The sequence below is a fragment of the Equus quagga genome, chromosome 5, assembly GCF_021613505.1.
Source record: "Equus quagga isolate Etosha38 chromosome 5, UCLA_HA_Equagga_1.0, whole genome shotgun sequence".
Classification (NCBI taxonomy): Eukaryota; Metazoa; Chordata; class Mammalia; order Perissodactyla; family Equidae; genus Equus; species Equus quagga.
This window is the reverse complement of record NC_060271.1, coordinates 112,156,600-112,175,818: the sequence shown is the minus strand read 5'-3', so window position 1 is coordinate 112,175,818 and position 19,219 is coordinate 112,156,600. Positions and strand designations below refer to the sequence as shown.

At 39.7% G+C, this 19,219-nt stretch overlaps 1 protein-coding gene across 1 annotated transcript in view; it reads left to right on the top strand.

The window, feature by feature from the left end:
* The window catches only part of TTC27 (tetratricopeptide repeat domain 27), a 176,409-nt gene extending 158,452 nt beyond the window's left edge, over positions 1-17,957 (top strand). Inside the window, exons 17-20 of the mRNA XM_046663090.1 lie at positions 8,789-8,986; positions 10,294-10,405; positions 14,059-14,159; positions 17,728-17,957. Of these exons, the coding sequence (XP_046519046.1) occupies positions 8,789-8,986; positions 10,294-10,405; positions 14,059-14,159; positions 17,728-17,850 (534 nt within the window). The 3' untranslated portion in view covers positions 17,851-17,957. The remainder of the gene's footprint in view (positions 1-8,788; positions 8,987-10,293; positions 10,406-14,058; positions 14,160-17,727) is intronic.
* Positions 17,958-19,219: the final 1,262 nt, after the last annotated feature.

Below are 19,219 nucleotides of genomic sequence, written 5' to 3'. Positions count from 1 at the left end.
CTTTTCAAAGAGAGACACTGACTTGGTCACATGTAGTATTGAGAGATAAGACTGGAATCCCCGGCCATGATGGGCAAATTAGGATTTCTAAGAAGGATCTATTATTAGGCTTTAGGACATTGTAATATTACCTGAAATACTGGGAGAAAAATTTTCATATGTGGATATGTACATATTCTGGAAAGAGGGTTCAAAACTCTCGTTAGATTCACTCGGGTGTCCAGAGCCCCAAGAAAATAAATGCAGAGTAAAGAATTGTCTTTGGTGTAGACTGCTAGGATTAATTTTCAGAAAAAAGGGCAAGTGGGCTTCCCTTATAATCATGGATTAAAATTTACTTCTATAACTTGTATTATGTTACAAATGGGAAAATATTACTGAATGCATTTATCTGTTACTCTAGTTTTTGAGCGTTCTCAGTGTTTTCAAGCTGGGCATAAATAGTCTGCGCACACTCACTTCCGTCCCCAGTTCCCACCCCGGTTCTCTGCTGCTCTTCAGAGCTGACTCCTCGGGAGAAGCATCTTCCCATATGGTCTCTACTTGCCCTCCTCCCATCCTCTTTGGAATCCAGGCCATTTAGGTTTTGTCTCCACCAGTCTACCGAATGTGCTGTTGTCAAGGGCTGTGTTGCCACATCCATGGGACTGTTGTCAGTCCTCAGGTTTCTCAGCCTATCAGCAGTTTATATATATATTCTTTAGAGGAAGATTGGCCCTGAGCTAACAGCTGCTGCCAATCCTCCTCTTTTGCTGAGGAAGATTGGCCCTGAGCTAACATCCATGCCCATCTTCCTCTACTTTATATGTGGGACACCTGCCACAGCATGGCTTGACAAGTGGCACGAAGGTCCTTGCCTGGGATCGGAACCTGCAAACCCTGGGCCGCTGAAGTAGAATCTGCAAACTTAACCGCTATGCCACTGGGCCGCCTTATCAGCTATATTGAACGCAGTTGATCTCTCCTCCTTTTTGAAACATTTTCTTCACTTGGCTTCCAGAATTCCACACTTAGTACCTTACCAGCTGCAGCTTCTTCATCTCCTTTGCAGAATCATCTTCACATTTTCTTCTCTGTGACAGCAACTCCAGGCTCAGTCCTCGCCTTATTTTTCTTCCTCACATAGGCTACTACCCAGAGATCTCATGATTCCCTTGATTTTCCCTCGTATCTTCCTGAGAATATGTATTATGAAAACAAGGTAGAAGTTTTCCTCTGTGTGATCCTTTAATTCTTTTTCACATAGGCTGTTCAATTTGTTTATTTCATTATGGACGCACCTTTCAGGTGTCTTAATTTTGTCCCTGTTGGCTCATACGCACCTGGGGATATTGGCTTTCCATTGGTAATGTTTACTCGATGGGAGGGACTAAAGCAAGCCCAGGATCTAACCAGTGCCCTTCCTGGTGAGTTTGTACCATAGGGAGAAGTCACCATGAGTACACTTCACCACTGCCCTCTCCCATCCCCACCGAGTGGCCTGGCTCCTCAGGAAACCTCCCTTTTCTCTGCTAGGTACTGCTTTCTTCCAATGCCCATCCTCCTGTGTAGTCACCTAACCTCAACAGGTGGAGGCCCACCAGGCAGCTGAGGTCTACTGTTTGCTTCCCACCCCAGCCAGGCCCTCTGTCCTGCCGTACCCTCACAGTCCTTGGCTTGCATTGGGCTGGCACTGCTGTGTTTCAGTCTCTCCCTGCTGATGGCAAGTAGCATGTGGAAGAAAAAAGGCACAACCAAAAAGCTTTTCTCAGCCCATCCGTGAACCTTGGCACCTGGCACTTTTCCGCACTGGGCTACTCTTGTCTACCATCCCAGGACCCAGCCAGTTTCTGTCTACCCAGGGCTTCTCACGTGTTTACCGTTACTTTCGCAGATCCATCAACTTTCTCTTTTTTGGAGTAGTGTACAGAATTGGGGCTCAGAAAAAAGAGCTAGCAATGTGTTATTGTTAGTCCGTCAGTTTGTAGGCTGTGTAATCTCCATACTCCAAACAATAAAACTGTTTTCACATTGGAAAAAAATGTGTTCAATACAAATTAAGAAAAATTTAAATATCTTAAAAAGGAAATATGTACTTGACAAACATTTGGAAAGAGATTTAAGTTCACTAATAATAAAGGAAATAGGGGCCGGCCCTGTGGCTGAGTGGTTAAGTTCACGCTCTCCACTTCGGCAGCCCAGGGTTTCACCAGTTCGGATCCTGGGCGGGGACCTAGCACCACTTGTCAAGCCATGCTGAGGTGGCGTCAAACATAGCAGAACTAGAAGGACCTGCAACTAGAATGCACAACTATGTACTGGGGGGTTTTGGGGAGAAGAAAACAAAAGAAGAAGAAGAAAAAAGATTGGCAGCAGATGTTAGCTCAGGGCCAATCTTAATAAATAAATAAAGGAAATAAAATCCAGAATAATAGCTGGACATACCTTTAGTAGAACAAAATATCAAATATTTAAAAAGTAATAATACACCCAGTGCTGGTAATATGCAATGAAATGACACATTTTCATATACTACTGATGGGCATCTAATTTGATTTAGCCCTTTCAGAAAGTATCAGAGTTATGTCTAGAGTCTTAAAATGTTTATTCCCTTGATTCCGTAATTCTGTGCCTGGAATTCTGACCTAAGGAAAGCTTCAGGATGAAAAAAATCTTTAGGCGCAAAGATAGGGATTGAAGTGTTGTTTAATAGTAATAACAATGGCAGTATGGGGACAACCTAACTGCAGGTGCATCAGTGAATAGACTACGGTTTGTCAGCCTCGTGGAATGTTTGGAATCTATTAAAATGATCTATTTAAAGAGTATATGAAAACATGAAAAAATTCTGTGACATAATTTTAAGTGAAAAAGGTAAGAGAAAATGGTTTATGTAGTGTTATATGAAAAATTTACACACAGTGAAAAAAATTAGAAATTCACTGCAGTGTCAGTAGTGCTTGTATTTGGGAATTTTTCTTTTTTTATTGGCTCTAATGTCTTGGGGAAATTTTTAATTAAAAGAAAATCTTTAAAAACTTGTCTGGTTTTGGTTGATTCAAGATTTGGCAAAGAAATGGTAATGAAATGATCCAAGTTATAGCATACGTATTTCGTAAAAGAGAAATCTTTCCAATATAAAAGAACTTGTTATAAAGGAAGAAAGAGTAAGGAGCTGTGCTTTCTAAAGTAATGTCGCAAATGCTTGAGAGCAAGATCGAGAACCCAGACTGCAGGTTCAAATCCAACTCCACCTTCCCTGGGTATGTGACCTTGGACAAGTTACTTCACTTCTCTGTGCTCCAGTTTTTTCATCTGCAGAATGCAAATAATGAGAGCACCTTCCTCACATGACTGTGAGGAGGATTCGGTGTGTTCGTAGAGGCCCTGGCTCATAAGAAGGGCTATATAGTATCTATAAGTATTGCCTATCATTATTGTTGTCTTCTTATCATTCTCCTCTCATTCTCAGCTGTGTAAACTTGAGAACGTGCATTTTACCTCTCATGCTTCGGTTTACTTGTCAAGTGGGGATAATAAGGTACCTGCTCCCTAGGGTTACTGTGGGAACTAAATGAAATCAGCTTGGTCACGTGCTTAGCGCAGGGCTTAGCACATCGGGAGCTCTCACAGCAGAGGTAGTAGGGCAGTATCTGGGGCTGATACCATGGTGGTGGATTCTGGTTTTCTTTACGTCTATTTTGAACCATAAGGAAATAAAGGGGCGCATAGAGAGTGGGTCAACAGTGAGGGTTTTGCTGTCTACTTCTGTTGGAGTAACGAAGTTGAGGGTCAGTGATAATCATGATAGTTTATAGACTTATTGCTTGTTTATTGCTTTATAGTTTTCAAAGCTCTTTCCACGTATGTTGACCCCTCGATCCAACAGCTCTGAGATGTAGTAGACAAAAGACCTGTCCTCATTACTGCTGTTTACCAGCTTCCTAGTGACTCCCCCGGATTCATGGTGGACTGCAGCGACTGATTCTGTGTATCTTCCTCTCCTCTCTAGCTCTAGCTGCTCTTGAATACTTGGTGTTTAGGTATATGGTACATCCAGTACTTTGGACTTCAAATTCTTTGTCCTTTTCTTTATTCCATATGAGCAACTCATCCAAGTGGCCGTGTCTTAGATCCTGTTCCCCTAAGAATTGTTCCACCTCTAAATTCTTAAACTTCAATATTCTACCCTTCAGTGACTTATTACATACTTAATAATTTGTGGTTTTAACTAGTTACTTGATGATTTAAATAATCATAGCAATTTACTCTTTTTTACTCAATTTACAGTGGATAAAAAACATTTACTTATTTAAATTTTTTTTTCCGCTTTTGATGATGCAAAGGAGTGTGATTCTGTTAAATGTAGTCTGCCCAAGAGGAAATTGCACTTTTTTTTTTAAAGATTTTATTTTTTTTTTCCTTTTTCTCCCCAAAGCCCCCCCATACATGGTTGTATATTCTTCGTTGTGGGTCCTTCTAGCTGTGGTATGTGGGACGCTGCCTCAGCGTGGTCTGATGAGCAGTGCTGTGTCCGCGCCCAGGATTCAAACCAACGAAACACTGGGCCGCCTGCAGCGGAGCGCGCGAACTTAACCACTCGGCCACGGGGCCAGCCCCGGAAATTGCACTTTTTGGTGATTCATTTAATCACAGAAATTCCACAGCAACACCCTTTGCTCCTTTTAAGTTGCAAATATCTGTTTTTCTAAAGAAGGGTTAAATGTAGGGGCAGGCCTGGTGGTGTAGTGGTTAAGTTTGCACGTTCCACCTCGGCGGCCGGGGTTCGTCAGTTCAGATCCCGGGTGCAGACATGGCACCGCTTGTCAAGCCATGCTGTGGCAAGCATCCCACACGTAAAGTAGAGGAAGATGGGCACGGATGTTAGCAAAAAGAGGAAGATTGGCGGCAGATGTTAGCTCAAGGCTAAGCTTCTCCTTCAAAAAACAAATTTAAATATATATTGAAACTTATTGTTTTTGTAATGGGCCTGGGTAACTAGAATGTGATTTTTCTCACTTACTAGTTAGTGAAAAGAAAATAATGATATTAGCCAGTAAATTATAAAATTACTCTAATAGTTTTTAAAATAATTTCTATCACTCTAAAACCACTTTTTAAGATTACATATTAGCTCTATTTGTTAATGTATTTTAATAATTCCATTTTTTTCTTCAGTTCATAGGGCTTTCTTAATTGTAGGAAATAACTTTTTAATTAACTTTTGATTAAAATATAATGTAAATACAGAAAAGTATACCGATCATATGTAAACATATGAATTTGCATGAAGGGAACGCACCCTGTGTGACCAGCCCCCAGCATGTGAGTCAACACTACCAGCACCCCCAAAACCCTCACAGTCCCCCTTTTAGTCACCACCCCCTCCCCTATCCACCCACACAAACTAAGGATGTAAATTCAAAGTCTCAAGTGAATATTCATGTGTGCCATCGTGTTTTGTTTCATCTTTGCCAATATTCACATGTATTTATTCTTGCCTTTTCTCTATTTTTAAATTGTTTTCATTAAAATAACATGCATATAATTCTACGGGTTAAGTAGTAGTAAAAGGCTTATAACAAAATACAGCAATTTCCTGCGTTACCCCTTCTTGCTTCTCAAGATTCTTCTCCCCAGAGGGGAGATATCCTTTTGGTTTTCTTTTTCTATTTGCACATTTCCATATTTTATAACAGTAGTTATATACTGCTATTTTTTTATTAGCCAAACTTAGGTATTATCTACTGACTTCCTATTATAGTAAATGAGACTTAACTCTCATATACCAGCACTTCCACTACTTCCCTTTCATATTTTCCCAACATATTTAGATTAAAATTTTTGGTTAACTGAATATTCTCTATTAACATTATTTGCCTATACATATGATACTCAAAGTGAGTATTACAGAATACTGATTAGGGTTTGGGGTTTTTTTTTTTTTTTTAAGATTTTATTTTTCCATTTTTCCTCCCCGAAGCCTCCCTGGTACGCAGTTGTGTATTGTTAATTGTGGGTCCTTCTAGTTGTGGCATGTGGGATGCCGCCTCAGCGTGGCCTGACGAGCGGCGCCATGTCTGTGCTCAGGATCCAAACTGGTGAAACCCTGGGCCTCTAAGTGGAGAGTGCAAACTTAACCACTCGGCCATGTGGCTGGCCCCCAGGGTTTTTGTTTTTCCTGATGTTAATAATTGTCTTGGTTTTCACATTTCTCTCTTTGTAAGCCTCTAGTCTAAACTCATGATCTCTCCTGCCCTCTTTGTTCTGGCTTTAGCTCTGGATACAGTCACTCACCTTAGTACTTGCCAAATCCGGTGGAATCCTCCAGTCCTGGTCTTTGTAGATGTACTCTGCTTGTTACTTTCTCCTTCCCTTGTTTCCATGACGTCACTTTCTCCCACCTTTCTGACTGCACCGTTTTAGTCTTCTTAGTGTATTACCTTTGTTCACCTTCCCTCCTCTTAACTTTTGTGTTCCTTAAGATTCTATCCTTAGTCTTTCTTACCCAACATAGTCTCTTTAGGCAATATCTGCCGTGGCTGTGAATGACTCTATTATCTATTCCTCCATTTAGAACTCTCTCCTAACATCCAAATCCAGTTAACTGGCCATTGAACATGGAAATAGACTTATTTGTTATTGCTTTCCCTCCTATTCAAGGTCCCCCTCTCTTCTTGTGCTATCTGTGTAGGAATTGGGTGGATGTGTTGCACTTCCCTTCTCCCTACCCCGGCCCCTAGCACAGAGATGTTCTCCCTCCCTACTCTTCCACAGGTCCCTTCACACACCCAAATACACACACTTCACCAACTTTTCCCTTCTCAAATGCCGGCACTGCTGCTGCCCATTTTTCTTGGCAAGAAGGCCAAAAGTTTTCTCTCCCCCATTGTCTCCTCAAGTAGGCTGAAGTGAAGGGATGTTGGCCCAACTGTGAGAGCCCAGAAAAAGTATTTTACTAATTTAGTATGCTTTATTTGTACTTGTTAGTAACTATTTTAGTAGGAACTATCTCTTTCAAAACATGTTAATCTTTGAAATGTTTACAGAATGATAACTTGAAACAAGTAGTACACATTCATACTATTTCTTTTGCATTGTTACTTCCAGATTTAAAATCATGAGTGGGATTGTAATATGAATTTCATTACTTTCAGATTTAAAGCTACACATGTGGAATTGTAATGTGAATTTACAGGCAGAGATAAGGTGCCTTGTCCAAACAAGAAAGAAAAAGCACAATTGAGTGTTTTCCTGTTTACTTTTACCACTGAATATAATTAGGACCATCAGTCTGAGCTCACATTCCTAAAAGTGTTCATGGTCCCCAGGAGCATTAATTCCTTGGCTGCATCTTTTGCCTGGATCAGAATACTCTATGGGGAGACAGAGCAGGGTGTCACAGTGGTCGCATTTCTCTTAGCAACGCTTTCTGAAAGAGGTGTGTTCATTCAGTCTTTCTTTCAGGCACCAGTTTTTATTGCATCAGTGCTGTGTGTCAGGTAGTACGTTAGACACTGGTGATAGAGATGATCAAATGTGGTCCTCTCCCAGAAGTTCAGAGTAAGAATAAAGATGTGGCACCCTGTCTCTTGGAACCTTGCTAGTCAAAGTGTGGTCTGTCGACATCAGCATCACCTGGGAGCTTGTTAAAAGTGCAGAATCGCAGTCCAAAATGGAACAAGACCTCCATCCAAGATTCTGCTTTTCTAGCAAGCTCCTGGGTGATGCCAAGGCTGTCAGTCCATGGGCCACGCTGAGTGGCAAGGTCTTAGAGCACTCTCCTCTAGCTGGTTCTTTAGTGGATCCAGGTATCTTTGGTGTCCTTCCTTCACAGGAGTGGATGATCAAGGATGCACTTTTTATGCCTCCAGGAAGCTGCCTTGAGATGTACAGCCTAATATAGACATGACAGATGTATCTTGTCATAACAGTGTAACCTGCTGTGGAGCTCAACTTAATCCATCTATCAGCATTCAAAGCATCTGGGGTAGAATGTGTAAACAAGACTAATGAAAGCATGATAGCCAAGAAGTTGCTAAATGGCAAGTGGATCTGGGGTTTGGAGGGATAAGAGATACTTTCTGGGTACCCTGCATGCCTAATGCAAATGCATTAGCAGTTTAACGTTCAACGATTAGGAAGGGCCAGGACCTTTTTAAGCAGAATTAGAATGTTATCATAGCAATCCAGAAGGAAAATAATGAGGCCTAACCTAAGGTAGGAGAAGCTGGATTTAGGACTCCTTAGGAATGTAGAATTGAATTGCTTATATGTGGCAGAAACTGGGAGAGAAGAGAAGCTATGTTGATGCTCAGGTCATTGGCTCCGAGATTACAGGAGGAAGATGGATCTGGGGTCGCTGTTTCATTCTTGGGTAGATGGAGTGTGAGATGTTGATGGGACATGCCTGGTGGGGTTGAGGTGCACAGTCCGGGAGCTCTAGTGAGGAGTCTGGCTGGAGCTGTCAGAGTAGGTTTGGTAATATATTTGAAGCTATGGGTGTGGATCAGATCATTCAGAGAGAGCACTTAGAGTGAGAAGAGAGGATCAGCGGGTATAGGGCCTTGTGGAACAAGAGCCCTCCCAAGATCCTGAGAAGGGACACTAGAGAGCTGGTCAGCATGCACTGCTAGAGCGTGGTTCAAGACAGCTTGACTTTTATTTTTAAAAAGTGTAAGAGTGATATTCTAACAGGTCTCAAGGTTTTTCACTGTCATTGTCATTGATGATGGTAATGGTAGCCCTTTGTTTGTTGTTATTGTTTGGTTGTTTCTAGCTTACCGGTTTCTTCTGTGCATTTTTTAAGGTCCTTAAAATTCTGGTCAAGGCAGTGATTGATGGGATGACTGATCGAAGTGGAGATATTGCAACTGGCCTCAAAGGAAAGCTGCAGGAGTTATTTGGCAGAGTAACTTCAAGAGTGACAAATGATGGAGAAATCTGGAGGCTATATGCCCAGATATATGGAAATGGGCAAAGTGAAAAGCCTGATGAAAACGAAAAGGTAATTTCTCCAGACCTTCTGGGCTCTTGCCTTTTGTTTGAACATATGTGTAGTGGATCTGCTTTTTTGATGGTTGGAGGAAGTTTAATAATTTGAAAGATAAGATTAATATGCTCAGGTTTTCAGTTTTGATTCAGAATCTTTAACATAAGCACTTTGAACTGCGGACAGATTAAGACTTGTAAGCATTCGTTTTTTTCTTTCCATGAATTTTTCTTATATAATTGTTCTCTGTTTCCTGCAAAAGGGTCTCTCTAACCTGCTCCCCTACCGAAGCTACAGCAAACAGCTGGTGCTCATTATTTACTCTCACCCCTTTCTGCAGGCTCATCGCTAAGGACTAAGTTAGACTGGGTACAAGGACAAAAGAGTATTTAAATCTGGGATGGGACTATGAAAGGGAAAAAGAAAAAGGAACTAGATAAGAATATTGGAGAAGAGCTTTAAAAAATCTAAATATAAAATACTTTACAAGGTTGCCCTGTCCCTTTCTCACAAGTACAGTGGGACACCAGTTACGCTCAAGTTATGCCTGTAGCCTCTTATCTTAGAGCTTTAAGGAGCCCCTGGAGTTTCTAAGGTTGGAATAGTTATTTTGTGTTCTTTTCAAAACATCTACAACAAATCTAATATACTCCTTGCGTGAGTTTGGAATTAACCACAGTACAGCTAATCTGTGGGATTCTTAACTGCTCTCTCCCCTCTCAGTCCACCCAGCTGGCTTCTGCCATTGCCCTGTCAGCCCAGAGAATACATACTCACATGCACATGTGCACACACTGCTACGTTCTGTCCTTCCGTTTCTTCTTGAATTAGGTACTCTCTTGCATATATACAGATTAAGGGTACTCCGAATTCTCTAATCTGTGACTTCTCCCTCAAGAATCCACAAGGATGGGATTGTGAAAGAGAGTGTTTTAAACTTTTGTGAGTTTACACACATATCAGTAATTGCACAGTTTTCACCAAGTTCACACCTCATTCTCTAAACTTGTCTCTGAAGCTGATGGCTGCAAACACTGAGGAAATGTGCACACTTTTTTACAGATTTCCAAACCTGGCATTTGTATTTTTCTGTTTGGAGGGAAGTGTCTCTATCCAGAATCATCCATTTAATTTCTTTTAATGGCTTTTTGCTGTTGGACATGCTTATCTACACCTTCTTTGATGAGAATCATAGAGACTGTGCTGCATAGCACAGACGCTGAATTTCGAGTTGGAATTAGTTACATATGACTTCCAGGAAACAAAGTTTGAAACGTGAATTCCACTTGTTATTCTGACCGTTGTTCTTTTTCTTTCCTCAGGCGTTCCAGTATCTATCTAAGGCATACAAGTGTGACACACAGTCCAGTTGTTGGGAGAAAGATATTACATCATTTAAGGAAGTGGTTCAGAGAGCCTTAGGACTCGCACATGGTATTTGATGTAACATTTGATATCCATGGCATATTTCAATGTAGTTTTACTGATAAGAGAAAGTATTTGTCGAAAGTAAAGTTCCATTACATAATTTCAGGTTCATTATATTGAAATTGTATTTAATTCAGCAAACATTTATAGACCAACTACCATGTAGTAGGCACTCGGGAGCAATAAGAAGTGATAGGATAGAAGCTTAAATACTCTTTGAATAAGTGACAGATAGAAATGTGAAATACCTTCATAATTGTATTTAACCTTCACTTCACACAGAGTCGGTTTGCGTTGATTATGTAGTGTTAAGAAAATCTGTTGATTTTTCCCGAATCATATTCTTCCTTTATAAATGAAAATATTCACAAAAATACATAGATTTCTGGATGTATAGCAATATACAAAGAGCTATGGCATATATAAAAGAAGTAAAAAATCTAAGCTAGTCCGTATCCTTGGGGAATTTAGTGGGTGATATTTGAGGGGATGGATAACCTTTCAGTTAAAGTTGTATGCCTCTTGGTTAAATATACTCCAGATAAAGGCTGCTTTTAATTATTTGTATTAATGAAAAATAGGACAATTAAATTTGGTAATGCATTTTTATATTGATATTTGAGTATGCATGTATAATACCCTGGGAATGCAGTGCAAATCAAACAATGAAACCATAATGCTAAGAATTGAATCCCAAGGACTGTGAACGTATCCTGAAGTACTCTTCTAACTTCTGCAACTAATAGTTACAGCAAATAGGGAGCCAATGAGGGATGATAGAAAGAGCAGAATTTTGGAATCAGGGAGATCTAATCTCCAGGACCAGCTCTCCCGTAGACTGGCTAGGTGACTTTGGGTAAATTACTTAACTTCTCTGAGCCTTACTTCCCTCTTTGGTAAAATGGAGATAATACCTACCTATGGTTGTTTCGGAGAATACAAGATTTAAATGTTAATCCATTACCATCTCACCCCCACCCTTTTCCTTCTCAGGTGGAGGATCTGAGCTGTATGATAAGGGACTCAAGACTAAAAAAGAGAAAGATGAACAAGAATAAACTTTAAATTGCCTGTAAAGACATCGCAAAACATTCAAACAATTTAGAAATGGGCTTAGTAGTTAATAATTCTGCTCAGGGCCATTGATATCGTTGACTAAAAGGATATAAATGTCCAATTTCCTGGGTCACCTACCCCTTGACAGATTAGGAAGAAGTGCTGAACTCTGCATAGCTGAAATTCAGTATAGAAAAGGTTGAAGTAGTTGCTGATAGACCAGTGGAAGGACGGTCTAGGGTGGCGAGAATTTTTGTGGTTCCTACTGGCCTCATGGTGGGTGGGCTCAAATGGAGTGCAGTCGTTATGCCTTCGGCCGTTGTGGATGTAGTACTTTGCCTGGGGAAACCCCTGCTAAAGTGTGTTATGTACATAATTATAGCAGGGTGCAATTTACTTTGAAGAATTTATCTTATCTACTTCAACTTGCCAACCCTAAACATTTCTGTGAACAGCTGGCTCTGTAACAGTCAAAGCCAAGATATTTTCTGTGATCACTAAGTGATGGTATTAAACCTGTCAAATATAAATATGCAGGCTAAAGAAATACTCTAGGAAAAAAATCTTCATTTTGCATCTTAAAGTTGGTTTAAAACTATTTTTGGCACCGTTTTTTCATCAGGCAATACTTAGAGAAAAAACAAGTGTCTATTATTTTAAGTTCCCCTTTGACTTTAATGAATTATGTGTTGGTTGTCTTACGATGTTTTAAGCAAATTTGAGTGGATGCTCAGCTTTAATTTCTAGTCATATTTTAGATTTATGAAACTAAATCTTAACCTTTTCTTTTGTTGCTTTTGTATACCATTGCTCAATCGAAGAATGAGATGGGTTTCTCTTGATTCTCTCTCTTTTTTTATCTTTCTCCCCTACATTGTTCTCCACCTCGCCCAATTCTGAAAAGGAAATAGAACATTTTAAAAAAATCTCCGCATGATTGAGTCCCTTTGGGTTGCTATTTTTAGAAGTAGCCCAGTACTTCAGAAAGCTTGATAAGACATTGCACTCTCTACATAGTGTTTGAGACCTTTCTATAGCAATGTTGTCATTGTGCCCCCATTTGTATTGTCTGGAGGGTATTCATTTACAGTCTCTGCTATTCTATTTTCTGAGTGGGCGAAAGCTCATTCCTTCTTTGCCATCCAGGAACTTTTACAGTAATAGTTACGCATTTTGACTCTAGTTTGCCTGCAGGAAGCCCTGTGCTCTCTCACTCTGTCTCTGTCTCTCTTTCTCAATCCCTACTGTCTTTTGGAAATGGGATTGAGGAGGGGACTAATAGAGTGTTTTTGTCTTTTTGCTCTATTTTTGTTTTCTCCAAATGAAAATAAAGGAGTGAAAAAAGAATCACAGCTGTTTCTGATATAAGTTACTAGGTATTCAATAGCCTAAATACTTCAGCCATGGTAGTTACAACTTTCCTCTACTAAGAAACACAGACATCGTAATCCTCACTATCTCCAGGTTAACTGAACCCTTTGAAAATGACTTTTACCTTGTTGATTACCACGCATTCTTTCAATCTTTAGCTGAGAAGTGTCCAAGTCTAATTATTATTTTGAAATAGGAATGTCAAACCTAGTTCTCGCCAGTCATAGGAAATACTAATTAATGACAAAACTATTTTGCCAGGCACAGGACAATTAGAGTTTGCATACAAAAAGAAATCCATTTTCCATCCCTCGTCTAAAATCTAGGGTAGTTAGTAGACTTTAATTGTTGCACTGTTTAGTGAGTTTTAAAACAGGTTCTGGATATTGATCTGTTTGTAGTGAGCATAATTTAGAGGAACAAAAGCAGGAACAAATCAGTGGAGAAATATCAGGCATTATATTCTTACAAAGCTCTTCACTTGTTCTTATAAAGCATTAATAGCCAGGCCTTCTGCTAGGGAAGATTATGCCCTCTTTGTAATTTCAAGTTTGAGGGAAATGGGCTCCCCAGAATGATGGAGGCAGAGTTGTTGGGGATGACTTGGTTCTCCCCGACTCCCTGCTGATGCCAAGTGTGGCTCAGCGACCCGAGAGCCTGGTTGTGGTCTCGTTCCCTCAATGCAGGCACGTAGGTTGTTGATGTCAGTTCTTCCAGGATGGTGATATAAACCCTGAGTGTGAGAATGCAGGAAGAAGTGAACAGTGAATGTCTGGCACGTCACTTCCCTGGGTTAGTGTCATGAGCAGCGTGAGTCCCCATTAGGGACTCCATACTGTGGGAAGCCACACTAAGATGTGCTGCGTCTGTTTTTCCCCTCTGTGGGCACCGTGTTTTCAATTAGATTTTGTCTCTCTTTGCCTAATTTCATTAGTCTGTCCGTGTGTGTGTGTGTGTGTGTTTGTTAGTCTTTTCCCAATGATCTGTAATTCACCAAAAATCACCTATTTTCCTCAAAATTCTCCTTTCAGCAATAAATTATTCTTCTTAAAGAAGGATAAAGGGGAGAATTATGCACATAATTATTATTCTTTTTCCAAAATAAAAACTTTCCTGTAGAAATATTTCTGAAGTCTGTTACTATACAACCCTAATTAGATAATTAGATTTTGTACCTGTAAATTATCATTACTGATTTTTAATGGATATTTTTCCCCACATTTATCTTCCAGTGGCTATAAAATGCAGTAAAGGCAAATCCAGTCCTCAGGAGGCTGTACAAGTGCTTTCTTCGGTTCGACTCAATTTACGGGGCTTGTTATCTAAAGCAAAGGTGAGAGTGAAATGTGAATTAATTAGAATTGTCATATAAACAAAGGTCTTAGTATCAGCTCTTAAATCTTCTTTTACATCAGAGGTAATTTTAGGCCCGTGTTATATTTTGGATATCAGCCCCAGGTGGTTAGTTGTGCTGGTAAGGATATTATTGGCCCAATGGCTAGACCACCCTACACATGGGTAACTTAGGAGTTCTTTGAAATTAGTATTTATAATCCAGCCTAATGCTTTATGTTAAATTAAAACAATGCTCTTCTATACTTGTCACTTTTCCCAAAGTGTGGCACAGATGCCACTGGTAGCACTTGGGTAAAAGTGCTTTTACCTGAGTACTTTTGATTTAAATATACATTTATTTCACTGCATATTGGAAAAAGCATAACTAGCATATCACACCTACAATTTCATGAATATTATTGCTTATTTTCCATTTATAGTAGTATTTTAGTGTTTCCTTTAAAAAACTTTTATGTAAGTAAAAAATTGATTTAGAGACAAATATTAAGTAGGTGGTATATGGATTTGACAAAAGTTAAGATAGACGGATGACTCAGGTTTGACAACTAAAACATATACCATCAGTTTACACACATCAACCTGTGAAGCAGTGCCAGGATGGGGACACCTGAGAATCAGTGGGGGAGTTTTTTTGAAGCCTGGATCCGGGTCTCTACCTGTGATAGATCAAGTCTGGGAGGGAGCCTGGGAAATCTGTGTTAAATTTTAAATAGGTGGTTCTACTGTGCAGCTAGGTTTGGATTATACCTCTGGAAGCAAATTTTAAAGGAATATCACTTCTAGCATAATTTAGTACTTTCTTTTCTGATCTTTACTTGCCTTCACTATTTAATCTTGGGTTGCAAACGAATTTTAACTCCCTTCTGAGAGCAAGTCTGTGGCATGTGAAGGTCATTTCTGGACACGTAAAAACCTTTCCAGAATATGCCTCTTTCTTTCTTTTTTTTTGCTGAGGAAGATTCACCCTCAGCTAACGTCCATACCAGTCTTCTTCTATTTTTTAGTATGTGGGCCACCAGCACAGCATGGCCGCTAAGAAAGCAGTGTAGGCCCATACCTGGGAACCAAACCCAGGCCACCCAAGCAGAGCACACTGAGCTTAACCACTGGGCCACCATGGCTGGCCCCCAGAATATGCCTTTTTATTAATCGCTTGATCTTTTCAGATCCATGCCCCTTTAGATTATTAACTTGCTTTACTATCCTTATTAATCTGCATGCTGGACCCAGGTTTCTGTAATGTGCGTGGAAGAACTGTGTTTCCTCCGGGTGTGGCAGCGCAGCTTCAGAATTCAGTGTCTCTCGGAAGGCTGCAAGTGCTCAAAGGAGGTCAGGGACGCAAGCTTGTCCTGTGACTCTCCTTCTGCAATTAGGCGCTAAGTGTCTGAGTTCCGGTTAGACCACTGACCTGCCCGTGGTTGTTTGTTTCTTCAAGATGTGCTCTACCAGTTCCCTTATCTCTGTGCAAAGCTTTTTCTAATAAGTTATTAATTTTACATGAATCTGTACTCACATGACACAGATAGTCTTGTCTGGGCACATAGTGCCCATCCTTCCATATTGTCGTAGATTCCCAAATATTGAAAACAAGGCCTCAGAACATCATTTATGTTTAGATTTTCTTCTTATTAGATCCCAAATGGATTATCCAAAAACGGGGAAAATTGCTTCCCAGCGCCTCCTTTGAAAGCACCTTTTTGCATGTAATATTTGGGAGTCTCCGATTTTGTAGTAGTCGTATGCCTTTTCTATCTTTTGAACAAATTGCGTTTGCCAAACTGAATTCCAAAAAAGCCACTTTTTTAGAACTCTTTAAAAAGTGAAAATGAATTAAGATAGCTGTGTTCAATAGCTTGCAGTAAGCTTGGTTTGCTCGAGTCTCTGGTCTTTTCTTGCCAGGCCAGGGACTTCATGGAAATGAACTCCTAGAACCCAGAGACTCCCCTAAAGTCCTCCAGTCCATGCTCTGCCAGAACAGAGTAATCCTTGGCCCCGAGCCCCATGTCATTGCACAGTCTGCTGCAGGGGGCATGAGGGCTGTTGGTGAGAATGCTGGAGGGCCTGGGCACAGAAGAGATTTACCATTTAAACTCAGTGAGATCCTCAGCAAATTATTTCTTCTTTCTTAGCCTCAGTTTCTCTCTGCTTCCTCTTTACCTTCCAGGGAAGTGATGCAGATTCAGGCTGATTTACAAGCACTGTAATTCTTGTAAAAGTAAAATGTACTATATGAGTCCCAGTTATTTTCCTCAAAGGTGTTTTCTCTACTGATCGTGTTGTCGCAGTTCTTATATCATTCTATTATGAAATGCTATCCAAGGTGTGACTACACAGTAATGGGACAAATCTTTGCTACACATTTTTGAAGTTCTTCATTAAGTGAGTGCTCTTTGCTCCAGAAATCACTATGCGAAACTCTAAGCTTATCTCAATGATTATACCACCACTCAAAACATCTTTGGGGTTCTCTTTGTAGAATAAACTGTCAGAACAATTGTCACATGTTATCATCTGTGGGAGTGATAGTAACTAATCATATTTTAATGGTAAATTTGATTTTTGTGAACTAATAATCTAGTCAAGTCTGATGAAAAAAAATATATGGTAAGCTGAGTACATTATATTTCTGTTTAAAACACACATGCATGCGCACACATCCCCACACACAAGGTGGTCATAAAGTCCTGAAGCTGATTTTCTTGCGTACCTACATTGACGCAGCAGACAGTTCCTAGAGAGGCAGTTCAAAATATTTCCGCTATGGTACCATTACTGAAGTATGTTGCAGTATGCCTCCCAAGGCAATTCCTTTTTTTTTTTTTTAAGATTTTATTTTTTTCCTTTTTCTACCCAAAGCCCTCCAGTACATAGTTGTATATTCTTCGTTGTGGGCCCTTCTAGTTGTGGCATGTGGGATGCTGCCTCAGCGTGGTTTGATGAGCAGTGCCATGTCCGCGCCCAGGATTCGAACCAATGAAACACTGGGCCGCCTGCAGCAGAGCGCGCGAACTTAACCACTCGGCCACGGGGCCAGCCCCGGCAATTCCTTTTATAGGAGGATGGCACGTTTATTTTTACTTTATTTTGCTGGGCTTTTTTGCTTTTACCAAATCTTGATAATCTTTGTAGCTTCTGAGTCCTGTGCCATAATTAATTCTCAAATAATTAGCATATAGGATATAATTTGTATGGACTCGAGTTTAAAATATATTTGTTTTGCCTATATACCATGAATAGATTTGGATGAATAATGTCCATTCACCCAAAAACCCTCCTATGACGTTGAAATGAGTAATCAATATTCATGGCAACCATTTTGAAGAGCAGAGCTCATTTGAGTTTACAAGTTCAGGTGTGTTGTTTGATTCATCATTTAATTGTCGCAGCTCATACATTTCCAGGATGGTGACCAGAACAAGTACTATAATAGTATAATGTTGTAGGATCATTAGGTAAAGGGAAGTTTAATTCTGTACTCTGTATCTATTTTATTTTAAAGAGATTTTCATTGTTTTGATAATTCTGCATTGTTCTTTATGTTGCAGCAACTTTTTACAGATGTGGCAAGTGGAGAAATTTCCGGGGAGTTAGCTGATGAAATAGCAGCTATGGACGCCTTGGTAGTAGAGCTCCAAGACCTAAGCAACCAATTTCGAAATCAGTATTGACCATTCTGGGAACAATTTCTGGAAAAGGCACTTTCACCTTCTGGAAGTTCTCTTATACCTGTGTATCTGAAACACAAGATATTGATTTTTTAAATAAATTTCTTTTTTATGGCTAACACTCCTTGTTTTTATGATTTTTCTAAATGTTTGAACTTTCTGAAGTACATTAGATAAAAAGTTTCCTATTTCTTTAGGCTTAGTTACAGATGAATTCAGTATTTTATTATTCTTGAGGCATTTCAGCACAAAGAGCAAAGATTATAGTTTTCCTTTTAGCATAGAGTTTATTCTCTCTCGGCCTGAAATGAATTAGATCATTCTTTGGAAAAGCTTAGTCTAAACAGGAAAAAAATCACACACTCAAGTTTGTAGAATCATTAGATTGGCTGCTTTATTATCCAAAAGTGATAAAGGAGTAGATTTGGTGACAGAAACCTTTACACTTCTTGAGATTTTGTGTTTGTGTCAGAAAGATACAGGCTTGGCTAAATTAGAAATGTGAGCATGGTTTAACTTCTAAATCAAGAAAATGCAAGAAAAAATGACATAATGCAGATTTTGACTCAACTATTAGCCACTAGTAACCAGGCTGACCTTCCTCATTGTGTGTACTGCCAGCCCTAAAGATAGCTGTTTAATAAGGTTATTATGGATGAAGACAGCTATAAATGGTGCCATATTACAAAAATGCCAAAGTAAAATGCTTTCTTAGTAATGTCTATGGAAACAAATATCGAAGGCAGCAGCTGAGCTTAATAATCTTACTACAAAAATCATAGTGAGGAATTCTCAGTGCTGGCTTGGGTTGCTGAATTTTGGGTACCATGCATAAGTCATTAGACCCTTGCTTTTTTCCGTGTTCTGATTTATAAAATGTGAATAATTTCTACTCCTTGCTGCTTTGTGAGTTTCAGCTGCCTTTGGAAATTTAAAAATACATAATCCACAAATATAAGTGTTCTGAACACTGAAAAAACAGTCTTTAAAAACTTTCATCAGAGAATTTTTAGTTATGAATGCTTACTCATGCTGCTTTCCTTAACCACCTGCTTCTCTTTTCTGTATCATACTAGCCAAAAAAAAGTTGATGTATGCCCCAAGGCAGTTTCTCTTGCAGGAGACACAATAATAGCAGAAAGACCAATAAAATGAGGTAACAGCATGAGTTAACATTAAGTGTCCACTCAGATCTTTTATAGAAGCCATTGGGGAATAGGTGGTGGGTGGGTGGATGGATGGATGGAGTGAGCCAGGTTTTAAGATTCACTCTTTGTCGGTACCTAACTGTGAACCCCAATAGAAGCTAGACAAAGACTGAAAGGGGTAAAGATTTCGGGAATCGAGTGGAAGATTGAAGAAGAGGTCCCGA